Here is a 17,707-nt window from a genome sequence, read left to right as displayed (position 1 = left end):
GAACCCTAATTACTAAATCAAAATCATTTCTTGTGCTTTTTTTTTTTTTTTCCAAAACACCATCCTTAAGTACTGTGGATTTGCTTCTCTTCAATTTACTCAGCAAAATTCTGGCTGCAAATTGACTCTTTCTGTCCTACTTGCCCCTCCTTCATCGCGGTGCAGAGAGCAATGAACTGCAGCTGTGTTTGTGGTCTTGAAAGTTAAACTCCCTTTGTTGGGAAGAACTACATTCTGCGTGGAATAGGAGATGCACACAAATTCCCACTGATGTAGAACCATGACATTTCTTGTGCAACACCTAAATATACGTCTCCAACATTAAGCTGTAGCTTAGGAGAATTTGCTTGCACCATGATTATGTGAAAAGAAAAATGCAAGCAAAAAAGATACACACACACACACACAAACAGGAAATAAATGTTAATAGTCTCTTAAGATGATAGGATTACGAATTATATTTTTCCTAAGCTTTTATATTTCCTATAATAAGTAGAATTGCTTTTATAATGAAAATACAATAAAATATTACTGCGCAATGTTGAGTATTAAGAGCGAGGGACAATGTGCCATCGAGAAGAGCAATGATATTTTGAAAATTGAGTAACCAGGGAAGGAAGGTTCTAACACCCATGTTAGACCTTGAAAAAAGGAACAAATAAGAAAATGGAGAGAAGCAGGGACAAAGACTTCCAAAGAAGCAAAGAAAATGGACAGAATATACTTATTTATGAGATAATCTTTATCTATTTATGTGGCCCCCTCTTAGAATTCTTCGGGTATTCTATCTCCCCACCTGATTAAAAGGTGTAAACAAAATTTGTAGACCAGTGATGCTAAATATAGTTGTGTGTTGTCCTTGGCCTATGTATGTGGCTGAATCATAGCAATTGAAAATGCCTCTTTTAAAACATCGCTATCTGATTATTCTATGGTGTATCCAGGTTTGTTTCTTCCTTTTGAAATTGAAAAGAAAATTGCTAAGCATTCTGCTTTAAATGAAAGGAATAATATTTGTCCTGTATACTCCATATAGAACAGGGAGTACTGGCAGGATTACCTTTAAGTTCTAAAGACATACCTAGTGCCATTATTCCATAGAGGTGATCACTGGATATGTGTTTTGCTGGGCACAGAAAATTCAAGTGATTAAATAAATGTTGATCCAACTCAGTACTCAGAGGACACCTTGGAAATTGTGAGACAAAAGCAGTCAAATTTTTCCCTGCAACCTTTCCATCTTATTTTATAATATCTATATCTACCTCGGGATTCTACTTAATATTTTACTTGAAAAAGTATTTATTTACTCATTTTTACTGTCCTGCCTTTCCCCACATCTCTCCCACTTACCCAGAATTCTCTTTCTTCTCATTCTACCTATTCTTCAAAGTACCCTTCAAATCCTTCTCCCTCAGTAAAGTCTTTTCAACCTTTGCCACTCATGCTGATCTGCATCTCTCCAACAAATATCTGAGTTTGTCATTTTCACCAATATGGGTTTTGGTTGTCTACTATGTATGGTCTTCTGTTTCCCTTGAGGGTACCACACATGACTTGTAAATCTTTACTTATACATTTTCCACTCAATGTATCTATACTATGAGCATCTATCGAACTCAGTATAGTGAAATCCGCCTGGTATTACACAATACTAACGTGGGTTTGTGCCATCATTGATTCAGTGTCTTTTCTCTGACCCCAAGTACTGAGAATGTAGAAAAGTGCTAGGCACACATAGACGATATTGAATATATAATTTGGTTGTCTAGTTTAGGGCTATCTCCCCCACACCTGTGTAGGGCATTGCACTACTCAATAGCAGAGTGTGCCTCCATTCAGGAAGGGAAGTCTTATTCATTCTATGCTATTGCTCAACAAATAAAAGACTTTGAATTTACTTCAACAAATGATGAATCCATTTTACCTATGCTTTGAAACTATGATCAGTATTGTAATTTTTTTTAAAGGTCCTCCTGGGCCCCCAGGTGAAAAAGGAGATAGAGGTCCCGCTGGAGAAGTTGGTCCACGAGGCTTTCCAGGTCCAATAGGTATGGAAATAGTAACTGCTTAATCATATACTACAGAATCAGGTAATATACATCCATATATGTGTCCGGGGGGGGGGGGGGGGGTGAAGAGCTATTTGATTTCCCCTGTGGGATGAGTGCATGTGTGTGTGTATGTCGAGATGGAAATTAAGTGTTCCAGCGGCCTAATCACTATAACGTACTGAATGGTAAGCACTGACTCTTAATTTTTGAAGAAAGTCAAATGCTTTAGCCAGAGCCACCACATGGGGCTATTATTAAGTCTGGGGAGTGCTATCTGTGTCATTGAATATGTCAATATCTATATCATTGACTAAAAACAAGATATGGCAGACCTAGCTTTAGGTCACGTGTGAAGGAGAATATGAAAATCATCTTCACATTGAATATGTTTGCAAGTTATCTGGTTTTTAAAATGCAAAAAAAAAAAATTAATATGAGTCAAAGGCAAATTGGGTTGTATTCCTTCATAGTCCTTCGCTGGAAATTAGCTGCTTAAACCTACGAAATCTGAATGTAAATGCTGACTAGAATGCAGATGACTTTTACCTTTGCTGTCAGTCACTCTCCCTATTTTACTTAGAGTATTTCAAATTATTTTCCTCTGTCTATGTTGCAATCTCGAAAGCAATATTTTGAAAGAAGCTAATAGCAGACAGAAAAGGAGAAAGAGCATGAACTTTCTTTCCTCTCAAAAAAACAAAGACAATAACAATAACACGATTGTCATGTTATTCTTGGCTAGAAATCAAATACCTTGCATGCTTTTTGTAAGCGGGGAATACATTGCATGGTCTAATCATAACTAGGATGGTTTGTGCTGCCAAAAACATGTCTAAATACCATGTACTTCGTCTTATTTTTCTGTCTTTTGATGACACAAAATGTTCTTCTTTTTGATCAATGTATTTACTAGCCCAGGTTACATTAGAAAAATAACTTTTAAAAATGAAGAGCATGAATTTGATACTTAAATGACCTTTAAAACATTGTGCTTAAAAAGCCAATATATGAAGTTTACATTTAAAAAGACTTTAAAATTATTTTAAAGAAAAAACATATCGATTTTATATATCTCTATCTATCTATATATATATATATTGCGTGGGTTGTCGGTGTGCCTTTGAAAGTACTACCAGATACGATTCTTTATTCACAAAAGTCTTTCTACTTGACTAGCACTCAGGAGATCTTAACAATGGTGCGTTAATGCCGTAAGAAGGGGAAGTAACCAGTATTATATCAGCTGCCAGAGCTGCTATTCTCAAAGTCCCATCAGATCTGCCATTACAAACTGCAATTGTCAAAGCTTTATAGCTCAACCATAAAGGCAGTCTGGGCTATAACTTGCCGAACAAAGCTTCATCTTGGGAGCATCTTTTGCAGCTCTTTCTGAACTACAGATGTATGAAATAGAAAGAGGAGTTTGAAAGTTTCAGCTTCTATTAATACCGTAAACAGACACCATTGCAAAGCTGGTTTGATTCTTTTAGTGAGAGCCTAGTCTGTTCCACTTGGTACTGCTCATGTACACAAGTAGGCATTATCTAGTCCCTCATAAAAGAGAGTTCGATTTCATTGTTGGGCTGATAAATTGACTCTTTTAGATTATTAGGTTACCATTTGGTTTGCTGCACTGCGGCAAAAGTATTTCAATTTCCAGGCATCTCTCCTAATGGATTCTTCCCCACTTAATGGCTTCATTCTGTTTTGCGCTCTGCCAGATTGCCTAATTGCCCCATACTTGGTACTAGAATCTGGAAGTTAAGAGTATATGATGTACTGGCATGTTAATTCTACTTCCTGATTTCAGCAAGTTCATTAAAACTCCACTTATACATCCAGTTGAGCCCACTAAACTCAGCTTGACAAAGTCAAAGTCATGTAGACTAACAACCATGATATGAAATTTAAGTATTTATTTTAGTGGTCTTAAATAGTCAATATATTAAATATATTACAATTGTTACTCATGTACTGGGGTGGACATTATGTTAAAATGTGCTTCACTTCAGAATAATATAATAGAAATCCATTTCAGAATATCATTTCCTTGGAAACATGCCAGGGAGAATGACCTAATGCATTTTACTTGAAAAAATGTCTACTGAGCACTTTCCCGTGCATGTCTTTGCCCTACCCTGCCCCTCCTCACAGTCTATGGCCCAGAAAGGCCTCTCCTCCAGGCCTCAACAAGGACAATGCTCCCTAAAATATACGTTTAAGGAAAGAATGTTGACAGCTTCAGGCTGTTGCTCTGTGCATGAGTATTGAAAGCAGGTGGGGGTTTTTTTGTTCTCATTTTTTTCCCTCCCCAAACCCCAGTACCTAGTTGTATAGTCTGGTTGTAAGTCCTTCTATGTGAGTTGCCACCACAGCATGGCTACTGACAGATGAGTGGTGTGGTTCCATGCCTGGGGACCTGAACCGGGGCTGCCAAAGCAGAGTGTGCTGAACTTTAACCACTAGGCCATCAGGGCTGGCCCTGAAAGCAGATTTGTTTGGGAGGTAACAAACTGTGCAAAAGTATCCAAAAATGTCACTGCTAACTATACACAAAAGGCTGGTGAAAATAATTATTATATTACTACGAAGAAGGAGTACAGAGAGGAGGAAGAGGGGGTGGGGGAAAAAGAGGAGGGGGAAAAGAAGACCTAACACCAAGCATTTATGATGTGGTGGCACTATTCTAAGTGTTTTGCATTTATTAGCTCTTAATCATCACATCAAATTTATAATGTAGGTATAAATAATATGCCCATTTTACAGATGCACAGGGAAGTTAAATGGCTTGCCTAAGATCAGTCAGCAACTGGTAAGTGGCAGAGCCACTATTTGATCCCAGATGGACATGATTTCAGAGTCCGTGCTCTTAACCAGTCTGGTAGACCACAGAAAGAAGCCTTGATGGAGAGCTGGGAACCGAGAATATGTGAATTATTATCAAACCAGCCTTATGTACATGGTTTTATCTTTCTGGTCTTCTGTTCCCGCCTCTGCAAAATGAGATATTTGGACCGGATGATTTGTACGGTCCCTTGAAACTCTCACATTCCATAGCTGGATTCTGGGTAAAATGTGCTGATTTTGCCTGTGAGTTAGAAGCAGGTGCCAGACCCTTTCCCTTTGCCACAGATAAAATTGCAGAAAATTAGCTGATTGCCAACTGAAAGGCTCAGAGAGTCTGATCTCTTAGAATAAAATTCAATTGTGGTGCTTATATTTAGGAGTTATATTTGCAAACATCATTAAAGAAACAAGTCACATGACCCTATAGGCCATGTAGATAAACTTCTCCCATAATAGAGGTCTGATGATCAAGTGATTGCAATGAAAGTATCACCTGTGCTTCCTTCATGGGTTCATTTGAATTTCATGGATTCATGGATTTTATTTATTTGAAAATATAACATAATTTCTAGTAGAATAGCTGTATTCTGAGTGTCACTGTAATGTACTCAATGAGCCATCATTGGAGAGGCTCTTTCTGATCCCCTTCTCTAAAGCAGATCCCAAGGCATTCTCTATTACATTTCTTCATTTTTCTAAAATTATGACGTCCAACATTACCTTTTTTAAAATTTATTTGCTAACTTTCTTACATCCCTCTCCCCTTACTGTTTCTCCACACTGGATGATCTGCTTGGAGGAAAACCTTTGTAACTCCAGGAATGGATAGGGATGCACAGCATGCAAGCATAATATATCTTTTGTTGAATTAATGGATAAATGGTAAAAATGGGAGACACCAGAGTGCAGGATGTTCTAAGGTAAAAAAAAAAAAAAGAGAGAGAGAATTTAGAGTTAATGTTTTTATTTATAAATTTGAGTGACAGATTTTAACAACTGTAAGTGCAAAGGTCTGACTACCTTGCTTGGATAGTGAAGAAAGATACAAATATTCATCTATAAGCCTGTCCTGAGAACTGATTTTATGGATTTTTTAGGCTGTATGCTATGAAGTCTAGCCAATATGTACTACAAAGTACTTATATATATAATCTCAATATTTTACATATGTATATATTGTACTTATATCAATATTGTGCATATGTGTATATTGCACTTAGGTATATATTGTATATTTCTATATATGCTATATATACACAATATATCAATATATACACAAAGTAATATATATTGAGTAAATTGAGGTGGCCTGACTTTACTAACATTTCTAAACATAACTTACCATTTTATTGCTTTAGATACCTACTTAATTTCCATTGGAATGAAAGTTTTACCCTGGGTTGAGTAATATTTAACTATTTAAAATAATATACTTCTTAAACTGAACATTTCATAGAGAACAGTTAACCCAGTTTTAGGTGTCTATATAAATGAATCTCAAAAGATTTTTTAAATGAATTAAATATGCGTAAGTCCTGACTCCTGGAACTTGTAAATTAATGGTAATATATTAAAAGATTGATACTGGAAAAAGATGTATAATCAATTTTTCATAATGTGCTTCCCAAGGAGTTAACTGAAAATTGGGTTAATAGGATCTCTGTGAACTGATAATGACATCTACAGTGAGATTTTTACAATAGTTTCTCTCAAACCACTGGACTCCAGGATGAAATATTTTACTCCACAGGAAAATAACACTTTCTATTATATGCAGTTTTCATAGTCACCACAGATATTTGGGGTAAAAAAAAAAATGGCTGTTTTTATTTAAGCATGTAAAACCCTGGGTTTGCATATGTGTATAATATATACCCATAAATGAATCTCTGTATACTGTACACACAGACACACACACACAGAGTTACACTATTGTTTGGGATTACAATGGAATATGTAAAAATAAGTCCATGAGAGATACAGTAATGTATTCTAGAAATAGAACCCCTGTTTTTTAAATAAATACTCTTTGATATTTCTTATTGCTTGAGTTGTGCTTTTTCTGCGACAATTCTTAAGAACTCAATTTTCAGCTTATACATCTCAAAGTTATCATTTCAGCTACAGCAAAATCCTGCCATTTGAAGATTTCTGATTAGACTGCATGAGCTTCTGGTTAAAACCCCAAGATTTTTTTTTCTCATGTGCTTTTATTTGTAATAAAAAATGTGTTATTTATTGAATGTCTACAGTGTACTAATTGTACCGACATTCTACTTACTGTTTATATTATCTACCAATGGCACACATGAAGTTTTAGGAAAGATGTTTTTCCTCTATTTGGAGATTCACCTATTTCATATTCATCAGTGAAACTAGATTGTTCATTATACCCTCAAGTCTATATGAAAAATGAATAATTACCACTGTGTTTTCCTCCCTTAACCATGTAGGTCCTTCAGGTCCTAAAGGTGATCGGGGAGCAGTTGGCTTTCCCGGAAGTCGCGGATACCCAGGACAACCGGGGAAGAGCGGGAGGACAGGTATTATGATAACGTATATTATCTTTATAGAATATGTAAAACAACACAGTCCACACACATTGTTTTCAACTTCCTAGATAACAAAATGACGGTCATCATAGCGTGAACAGTAGCACTCATGCAATTTATTTTGTGGTCTTAAACATTTTGAAACTGATTTCTGTCCACCTGAGGAAAGTTTCTATATCCCTACGGAAAATAGTTTACTAAAAATAAAACAGGATTTATAAACCCCAAATAATCATAAATCACCATGAAAAATGGTATCTATCTTAGAAGAAAGAAAGTGGAAAGACGGGCAAAGAAAAACAAGCAAAGTATAAATATCTCTTTAACCAAAACTGACCAAACTTTGTTCAGTTACGGTTAGCAAAATAGAAATAGACCTGAAATCTTATCCTATGCAAGATAAACTGCCTGGTATTATATATAAGTACTTAATCAACATTGATTGGGCCCTTTAAAATTTACATACATGTTGATATTATTTCTACTCCTTATGCCAGTAGCCTAAGCTTGAATTGTGAACTTTGCACAGAAATTGTAGAGGGAGACAGGCTTGTTCTTTACCCTAATTTCAAAGAAAAGTATGACCAAGAGAATAGGATCCTTATCATTGAGGTGTTTTTTTAACAGATTTTTTTTAGAGCAGTTTTAGGTTTACAGAAAAATTGCACAAAAAACGCAGAGTTCCCATATACTACCTACCCACATAGTTCCCTGTTACTAACATCGAGCATTTGTGTGGTGCATTTGTTATAATTGGTGAACCAATATTGATCCATTGTGATTAAAGTCCACAGTTTATATTAGGGTTCACTCTCAGTATTCTGCTTTCTATGCGTTTTGATAAATGTATTATGACAAGTAGCCACCACTGGAGTATCATGCAGAATAGTTTCCCTGCCCTGTGAAGCAGATGCCCAGTGGTTGACCTACTCATCACCACCCTGCTCCCTCCCCAACTCCTGACAACCACTGATCTTTTTGCTATCTCCATAGTTTTGCCTTTTCCAGAATGTCATGTACTTGGAATCGTACTGTATGTAATCTTTTTAGACTCGCTTATTCCACTTAGCAATATGCATTTAAGTTTCTCCATATTTTTTTGTGGCCTGATAGCTCATTTATTTTTAATACTCAATATATTCCAATGTATGGATACACCACAAATTGTTTATCCATTTACCTATTGAAGGACATCTTGGTGGCTTCCAAGTTTTGGCAACCACAAATCAAACTCCTATAAGCATTCACGCACACATTTTTGTGTGGACTTGAGTTTGCCTAGAAGTGTCATTGCTGGATCATGTGGTAGATCCATGTTTAGTTTTATAAGAAACTGCCAGACTATCTTCCAAAGTGGCTGCACCATTTTGCATTCCCACCAGCAATGAATGAGAGTTCCTATTGCTCCACATCCTCACCAGCATCTGATGTTCATCGGTGTTTTGGATTTTAGCAATTCTAATATGTGGGTTGAGGTATTTTTGGTAGTATCAGTGTTTGTGGACTGTGTCTCCCCCAGAGACCTGAGCACCTGAACTGAATGATGTATTTATGTACCAACCATCTCTAAAACCAGCTAGCTTTAATCAGGCGTTTTTGGCAACGTGGGAAGAAGTGTGTGTTTGTTTGTTAATTTGTTTGACATTATCTACATCGCTCAGGAATTGCTGAATTTCCTGGATGGGCAGTTTGTGTTCAACAGATAAATGTATTTGAAAACCTTGAATTTGACAAAATTGTGAAGCTACTTATAGATTCCAAGATAATTCAAAATCTGTGAAGTGAGAAAAGATATTTTATTTGTGTTGTTTTAGTTAAAATGGTGTCTTAGTCTACTATCTATCTCAAATAGATAGTCATTTATTATCCCTGGCAAAATTGTGGTAAGATTTTGTTTGGGACTCTTTCTGGCATGATCTATTTATAACTTCCTATTTGTATTAAATCATAAGATTAACTTTACCAATGAATATCACTATGAGCTCTGAGTAAATTAGAGTTACTAATTTGTCTTTCTATAAAGACTACACAAAAAGGGGAAAAGTGGCAGAAATTTTAGGAATGTTAAGAAAGCCTCACTATTTCTCACAAGTGTCTGTCTGTTAAGTACAACTTTCTCTCAATGTGGTCAGGGAAGAAGTTAGAAATGAACCACAGAAGAGTCGTGTAACTATAGCACAACTTAACTGATTTAACGAGAAATAACTTTCCTCATTTGTTAGGTGTCTATTTTGTCTCATACATTCTGCTTGGAGCTGGGGATATGACACAAGCTAGTTCCCCATCCTTGAAAAGTTTTCTCGCAGGAATTTCACAATGACCTCTCTTCAAAAGTATAATCAAAAAGATGATTCTGTAAAGTTTGTGTGACGTATCTAATCTGAGGTTGTTTGTTTTGGAGGATTAAATGTTTGTCAGAGGGGTTTGAACTTGAATTTCATGGTGGCACATAGTTATTCCATGTGTATTATTTTTTTTGCCTTGTTGGAAAGCACAAGGATAGTATGGTCCATATTTGTATTTTCCAGGGATAGCACAGTGCATGTTTGAATCCCAGGTTTGAACCCTACCTCCCCACTTAGTTAGCCTCTCTGTGCCTTGGTTTTATTATCTGCAAAACAGGGCTGGTAAGAGGACCCACACTTTAGAATTTCTGTAAAAATCAAATGAATTAATAGATGTCTTAAAGTGCTTCAAACAGTGTCTATCACACAGCAGGCTGCATATACATGTTAGTTATTAGCTACAGCCAGTGCAAGCTCTAGGTTTCTCTCTACTCCTAAACTCCTAGAATTCAGCAAGTGCCCATAGTCAAAGTACTCGGGAGAGCGCTCACTGAGTCATTCACGCAGTCAACACAGTATTATGAGGGTTCACTGTATGCTGGAGATAATAGAGCACAGGCACTGCCCTCCCAGAGCAGGAGACAGAAAAATACAGAAGCGATTAGCTATAATGTAATATGGTAAGTGATAAACATTTGTGAAGTAGAACAAAATGCTATGGGAGTAGAGAGTTGAGAGTCATTAATTCCACACAGCGAGACAACGTGTTACAGAAGTGGTGCTAGTGCTGGCCTAAGAGATGCATAGAATTTCTCTAGGTCTGTCGTTCTCCAACTTGAGCAGGCATTAGAGTCACCTGTAGGGCCTGTTAACAGAGCATCCTAGCCTCGACCCCTGGAGTTTCTGATTCAAGAGTCAGCGTTTGGTTTCCCTCAGGAATTTCCATTCATCACAAGTTTCCAGGTGATAGGGATGATTCTGATGCAGGGACCACACCTTGAGAACTACATCTTCAGGTAACGAAAAGGAGTGGAGCAAAAGGAACTCGGCAAAAATAAAACCAAAGGAAGAGGTAATAAAACCTTTAACAAAAGATATCCTTAAGGGGCTGGTCCAGTGGCACTGCAGTTAAGTTCACATGTTCCGCTTTGGCGGCCTGGGGCTCACCAGTTCAGATCCCGGGTGCGGACATGGCACATGCTGTGGTAGGCGTCCCATATATAAAGTAGACGAAGATGGGCACAGATGTTGGCTCAGGGCCAGTCTTCCTCAGCAAAAAGAGGAGGATTGGCAGCGGTTAGCTCAGGGCTAACCTTCCTCAAAAAAAAAAAAAATATCCTTAAGATATCACTTCCTTATAAAAAGGTTCAAATTTGGTAGAAATGTGAGCAGCAGTGCCTGGTACTGCTTTAGTTGTACTGCAGACTAAAACAAGGACTAATACAGAGTGCTTCCTCTACAAGAGTCAACAGAAGCTGGTAAAATTAGAGATGAAATCCAATAATTGATAGTCTAATGACACAGCCTGGACTATCTGAGTGATATCAAAAGCTTTATCAGAGTTCAAAGCAAAAAATTAAAGAAAGAGCAGGACTATTTATTTATTTTCTCCTGCTTTCTCCCCTGCTCTCCTTCTCTTCCTCACCCCAACCCCTGCTACATGTATTAAGTACATACTATATATACAAAGTACAATACTAGATACAGGGAAATGACGAATGAATAAGACATAGTCCTTGGCTGATCAGATACACAAATAGGAGAAGAGAAAAGGAAGACTTCATGCTTTCTTCATGCATAGAAGATCTATGGAGTAGGGCATTTGCAAGATCTGACATACTTACTTCAGAAAGCTTTGAGGATTGAATTGAAGTGTAACCTTACATATCTTCAAAATCCCTCGAGGACTCTGGATATAACCTTGTCCAATAAACTAGACTTTCTACCATGTAAATAATGTGCTTCTCTCCACTCAGACTTTTGGAGTCCATTCAAAGTCTGATGCCACAAAGGGTGAGTTATGGTCTTTCTTGGGAGTATCTAAAACTATGGACCATAAATAATTCATTTATTTATTTGAGAAGTACTTACTGAACACTTTCTCTGTGTCATTCATGCGGATATTCATAGATAGTTGAATACATGGCTTTGGAGTTCAGAGGAGAGGCAAAAGTTAGAAGGACAAAGCTGAAGCTGTGATATATACATGTTCATTGGAATCAGTGATTTTAATTATACTTTGTGGGTAGACAGAAAAAGATGTGAAGACAAGGGGCCTAGGATAAAGCCTTAAGTAGTTCCAGAAGTACAGGCTGAGCAGAAACAGCAAAGCAGTAGATTGAACAGAAGCAGCCAGAGTGAGGAAGAAAACCCAGAGAATGTGGTACAAAAAAAGCCAAAGGCAGAGGGAGTTTCGAAAGGTGGTCAAGTAAGATGACGTGTATGGAAAGCTCCTTGCTTTTGTTGTTATAAGGATGTTGCCTTTACTGAGAGCAGTTTCTGTGGGGCGGGGTAGGGTGAGGTGGGAAGCAGATTGGGGAATGCTTAGAGGTGAACTGGGGATGAGAGTTGTAATTGCTGGGAAACCTGACCCTTTGTAGAGGAAGAGAAAGAAATCAGGTTTTTGTTTGTTGTGTTTTTTTCATTTGATTTGCTTTTATTTCTGTGAAAGAGAGATTTGAATCTTGCTTACATGCTGTTGGGAAGATAAAATAGAGGCGTGGTTGAAGATAGAGATGAAAGAAGGGTAGAAGGATAGTGTAAGATTAAAAAGAAGGTTGAAGGTGAAGAATTCGGGAAACAGAAGTATTAGGCGTAGGAGGGAGATGGTCACATCTGAAACAAATAGCTGCAAAGAGTATGGCTGGGATATTTATGACGTGTACGTGAAAACGACTAATCTAATGTCTAGCTCTTGGAAGGGGCACTAAAAATGCTTAAAATCATAATGATTTATTGAAATTACCTCCCTTTATATTTAAAGTTAGAATGTCAGTATATTACATACTATTTACTTCTTATTTTTCAATGACTTTCAGAAATATGTGTTCTTTGTTTTTGATTGAAGAGTGACATGTATGACAGGAGATGGTTAATTCCAGCTTTTCACTAATTTCCTGGGCTCATTTTTTAGCCAAGGGTGTCTTTCTAAAGGAGGGAAATACTCCCATTCTCTAGAATGTTTTTGATGGATTCAAGTGTGAGAAAAGATTTCCAAGTGTCATCTGTGAGATAATCTCTGCATCATGGTAAAATGACATAAAATTTGTATTTGTTTATAAGAAGAAGGTAGTTTTCATTTTACCATCATTAAAAAACAAAGAGTGGTGTAAGGTAAAAAGCAAATAAAAAAGAAACTAATTTTTTTAAATGATTTTTTAATTTTTTCCTTTTTCTCCCCAAAGCCCCCTGGTACATAGTTGTATATTCTTCGTTGTGGGTCCTTCTAGTTGTGGCATGTGGGATGCTGTCTCCGCATGGCTCGATGAGCAGTGCCATGTCCGCACCCAGGATTCGAACCAACGAAACACTGGGCTGCCTGAAGCAGAGCGCACTAACTTAACCACTTGGCCACGGGGCCAGCCCCCTAATTTTTTATTTATTATAGAATCCTAGAGCTATCAAGACTTAAGTGGATCATTCACTTGGTGCTCTGACTTGAGCATTTCTATTCTGAAAATACCCACCACAAGTTGCAGTAATGAAAAGATTTTTCAAGAATAATATATGGTCACTTTATTCTAATTGTGAAAATAATTCTGAAATGATAAAATTAAGCTTGCTTATTATATTACTTTCTCTGAAAAGAATTAGAACTGATCAGTGACACCCTTTTAATTCCCCTCTTTCCCAATTGTTTTTTACTATCTTAGACTTTTTCTTTTGAGAAATCAGAAACTTTGATACTATATCTCATAAAAAGATACCATCAAGAAAAAAATAGGAATGGTTTTGGGTACTCTGTGCTAAATTAATTATTTTTGCCAATTTAACATTACCTGAAATGACTGAATCATAATTAAAAAGTGAATGTAATCATGTACAATGTAATCACGTATGCAGGGCAATTAGAGGCATTCTCTTATAATACTTTGATAAGGAATGGTTGGCATTTCATGAACTCTTCAAAATAGAATTTTAATTGGAAATTATTTGTACTTTTTAAGGGCTAAGTCTGAATTCTCACATTACTCATCACACATAATTTTATAATTTTTAAATCTGGTAAATTGGGGATCAAAAAATCTTCTCTAAGAGGTGAATAAGGACAAATGTTCAAAAAGAAAGCACAGAAGAAGGCAAAGTAAACTGGAGAAACAAACAAAAAACCCAAAATAAAGATTAAAACTTTAAAGTAAAATAAAAATTAATTGTGCCATAAAAAGTGAACTGAAAGGCCAGCCCTGGTGGCCTACTGGTTAAGTTTGGTGTCCTCCACTTCAGCAGCCCAGGTTCAGTTCCAGGCCGCAGACCTATTCCTTGGTGGCAGCTCATATACAAAAGAGGAAGATTGGCAACAGATGTTAGCTCAGGGTGAATCTTCCTCAGGAAAAAAAAAAAAAGTGAACTGAGATGAAAAAGTCCTCTTATTCACTGAGAATAACATCACAGAGAGACAGTTCTAGCTAAGCTTTGGGAGATGTAAAACAAAAAATAATAGTAAGAGCTACTATCAATTATGGGAAAGGCTACTAATTTTCAGGGCAACTCTGCAATGGAAAGTGTTATTTTTTCATTTGACAGAAGAATAAGCTTTAGCTCAGGAAGAGTTATTCAGAGCCACTTTCTAGTAAGTGGCAGAACAAAATAATTCAAGACAGGGATTTGTAAATTATTATTATTATTCCAAAGCCCATGATTTTTAAACTACATCCTCTGACCTCCTGGATGGAAAGATAGACGTTCTTGATTTTGTTGGGCGGAATCAAGAACGTTAACAAAGACTTTGTTAGAGGCAGACAGCACTATGATCTGTCCTATATTTATGTCAAGAAGGTTGTTACTTGCAAGGTAGATATCTGAGGACTATTGAAAGAAGAATTGATAAGCAAAAAACACCACCACTCTCAGAAGACGAAATTATTACCATTAAAATCTCTAGTTGGTACCAAAGGGCGGTCTTCTCGGTATACCTTTAAAAATGGAACTGTGGGTGAAATAGCAGCCCGTTAGCAAAGACTAAGGTCCTAGCAATGTTTCCATACCTATTTGAAGTCCTGATCCTCATGTAAAATGATAACATTTGGACCGCACCCCTAGGGAAGTGGCTGAGGTTTCTCAAAGCCAAAAGGAACTAGCCCAGAGGCTGTGATGCCCCTCAGACCTTCCTGGCTTCCCCCAGGACTGAGGTGGGTCTTGGCACTCCCAGAAATTCATCCCAGCCAGGTCTTTGGGATGCTCCATGCTAAAGAAAGGGAAAACAAGATAGAGAAGTTGTCATGGGAATAGAGTCACAAGGAGTAGGATGAGATGGACAGCACCAGGCTCCCTGGGGGAGGAAGGAAGGCACAGTCAAAGGCTGGGGACGAAAGGATAAATCAGCACCAAACTAACTGCTAAACTGCTTACACTTCAGTTTTTTCCACTTTTAGGAAAATAGAACATTTAATCCCTTGCAAATAATGAGATAATGTGCTAAGGACCTACCCAGAACAATGCCAGGTTCATAACAGGGCTTCTAAAATGACAGCTATTTTTATTATTACCATCATCACCAGCATTATTATATTTGAATATCTGTAGATTGTTATACGTTAATATGCTACATCACCTTGTGGTACCCTGTCTCCTTTAAAGCAAGCATTGTGAACTGCCCTAATTTTAAAAGGTCATTTTTTGGCTTTTCTTTTCAAGGAAATCCAGGACAAAAAGGCCAGAAGGGAGAAAAGGGGAGTGGAAGCATGCTAAGTAAGTTTATAGTTTCTTGTTTTTCGTGTGTGCCTTTGTTATAAACGAGTTGTGATAGTAGTGGTCTGGGTTTGAGGCAAATGTTGGGAGCTTCAGCATCAATCCGTAGAGATTCTGTGGAAGTCAGCCACAGTTTTCTACAAACAAAGCGTGCTAATTGGAGTAAAACAAATAGATTAAATTACACAGCTCTTTAAATCTCGTTACCCATTTGTATTTTGTTTTTGTGGTGAGTACGATTTTCTAAAAATTCCACATGGAAAATTGTTCAATTTTCAAGTCCATTTCTATCTGCTGAAGGAAAATCGAGTTTATGAATAGAAACAATTACAGCCTCTTTATCTACTAACTGAGCTAACTGAAAGGTTACATGTAGGAATTTGGACAATCTAAGGACCTTCACAGACTAATTCTCTGATGGCTCGGGTTTTTGTGTTTGGTTATATTTTACCAAAAATTTGAGAAGTGGTATTCTATATCCTAGACTTTCAAAACTGCAACAGAATAGATTTCACAACAGAATTCTGTGTCGATGGAATGCCCACCTCATGTTGCAGTGTAGAGAATCTGTAAATTGGACCTTAAAAACTAAATATTAGAAGAGCTGCCTTCAACATGCCATGCCATAAGTCAACTATTGTGCGTCTAAGCCCAGTCTTCACAGATACAGTGAAAGGATTGTGAAAAGGATTGAGGAGTCCACACGTGACTTCTCAGAATGCAGGGACAACTCCTCTGGATTCCCAATGGGAGCTACAAGCGATGTGTGTGTGTCTGTGGGAATAGCTGGTACACACACACAGCAACATAATCTTTACCCATCAGGGGTCTGTTTTAGACAGGTTATGGCAAATCCTTTAAAGTACCAAAAATCTAGCAGTTTTCCATTATAGTTATTGTTTTAAAAACTATAGTACAATTTCTCTGTCTCAGCAAAAATAATTATTTTAGCCTAATACTGTGTATGGATGTCACATTTAGACAAATTAGGGTCACCATTGTGAATGCCATTCGTTAAAATATAACGTAACCACATGGTGCTTTCCACCATCATTGCCTTGTTGATCTGTCTTTGCTCCTAAATTGAACAACACAGAGTATTGTGTCTCCTCAAAGTGCTTTGTTTTATTCAATCATTATCAGTGTTATTACCATTGTATTAAGATAATAGAAACATTAGTATATCTTTTCTCCTTTGTGTCCATTTATCCTTTCATGTGATCACTTTTGTCTGCTATATACTTTTTATTCCACTTCTTCCCCTTTCTTCTTGTCCCTCCATTCATTTTCACTTGAGTTCCTTGTATAGCTCTCTCTTCCAGGTCTTCATGCTTTTCTTTCTCTTTATCTCTCTCTTTATCTTTATCTTTGGTTCTTCTTTATCTTCTTTTCTTGCTTTCTTGAGAGTTTCTCTGAGCTTCTTAACCTTGACTCTGGTCAAACTTGGCAAATAAGGGGCTTCTTGATTTTGTAGTCTGTACTGAACACACACACTGTCTTCTGTTACCTGAGGTTATCAAATGCTTTGAATATTTTTTTCACATATGTTCAGAAATGTTTTGAGCTACAGATAAGATATTTTTATGGCTATTTTGAAGTTTATGTGCATACTTTCTTTGAGAAAGTAATGGGAGGTATTTTCATGTATTAGCCTCTAAATTACCCTAATGCTCACCCCCCATAGAAAGTATGTAATACTATAATGTCCCAAAAGAGAAAAAGAATCATCTACACAAACATCTATACAGTACATTCTGCTTTCTTATTTAAGAAAGTTCTTAATATTTAAGTTCTTCTTATTTAAATAAGTTCTTCTAACTTAATTTAATATGCCAGTCGTCTGCCCATGTCATTATATATGGCTCTACCTCCTCTCTCAATGGCTGCACATTATACCATTATATAGCTATACCATAATGTGTCATTCAACCCCCTAGCCGTGAGCACTTGATGATTTTTGTTTTCTTTTGTTTGGCTTTAATAAACAGTGCTACATTCAGCATTCTTATATACGATCTTGTGGGAACAGTTTTTGATAGAGAATTTGCTAAAAGTAGAATCA

At 36.9% G+C, this 17,707-nt stretch overlaps 1 protein-coding gene across 1 annotated transcript in view; it reads left to right on the top strand.

Moving 5' to 3' along the window:
- MSR1 (macrophage scavenger receptor 1) overlaps window positions 1-17,707 on the top strand; it is a 74,234-nt gene that overhangs the window by 30,201 nt on the left and 26,326 nt on the right. Inside the window, exons 6-8 of the mRNA XM_046648624.1 lie at window positions 1,971-2,051; window positions 7,355-7,444; window positions 15,592-15,645. Coding sequence (XP_046504580.1) covers window positions 1,971-2,051; window positions 7,355-7,444; window positions 15,592-15,645 — 225 coding nt within the window. The remainder of the gene's footprint in view (window positions 1-1,970; window positions 2,052-7,354; window positions 7,445-15,591; window positions 15,646-17,707) is intronic.

The sequence above is a fragment of the Equus quagga genome, chromosome 22 (genome assembly GCF_021613505.1).
Source record: "Equus quagga isolate Etosha38 chromosome 22, UCLA_HA_Equagga_1.0, whole genome shotgun sequence".
Lineage (NCBI taxonomy): Eukaryota > Metazoa > Chordata > Mammalia > Perissodactyla > Equidae > Equus > Equus quagga.
Note: the sequence above shows the minus strand (reverse complement) of the source record. Positions and strands in the feature narration are given on the sequence as shown.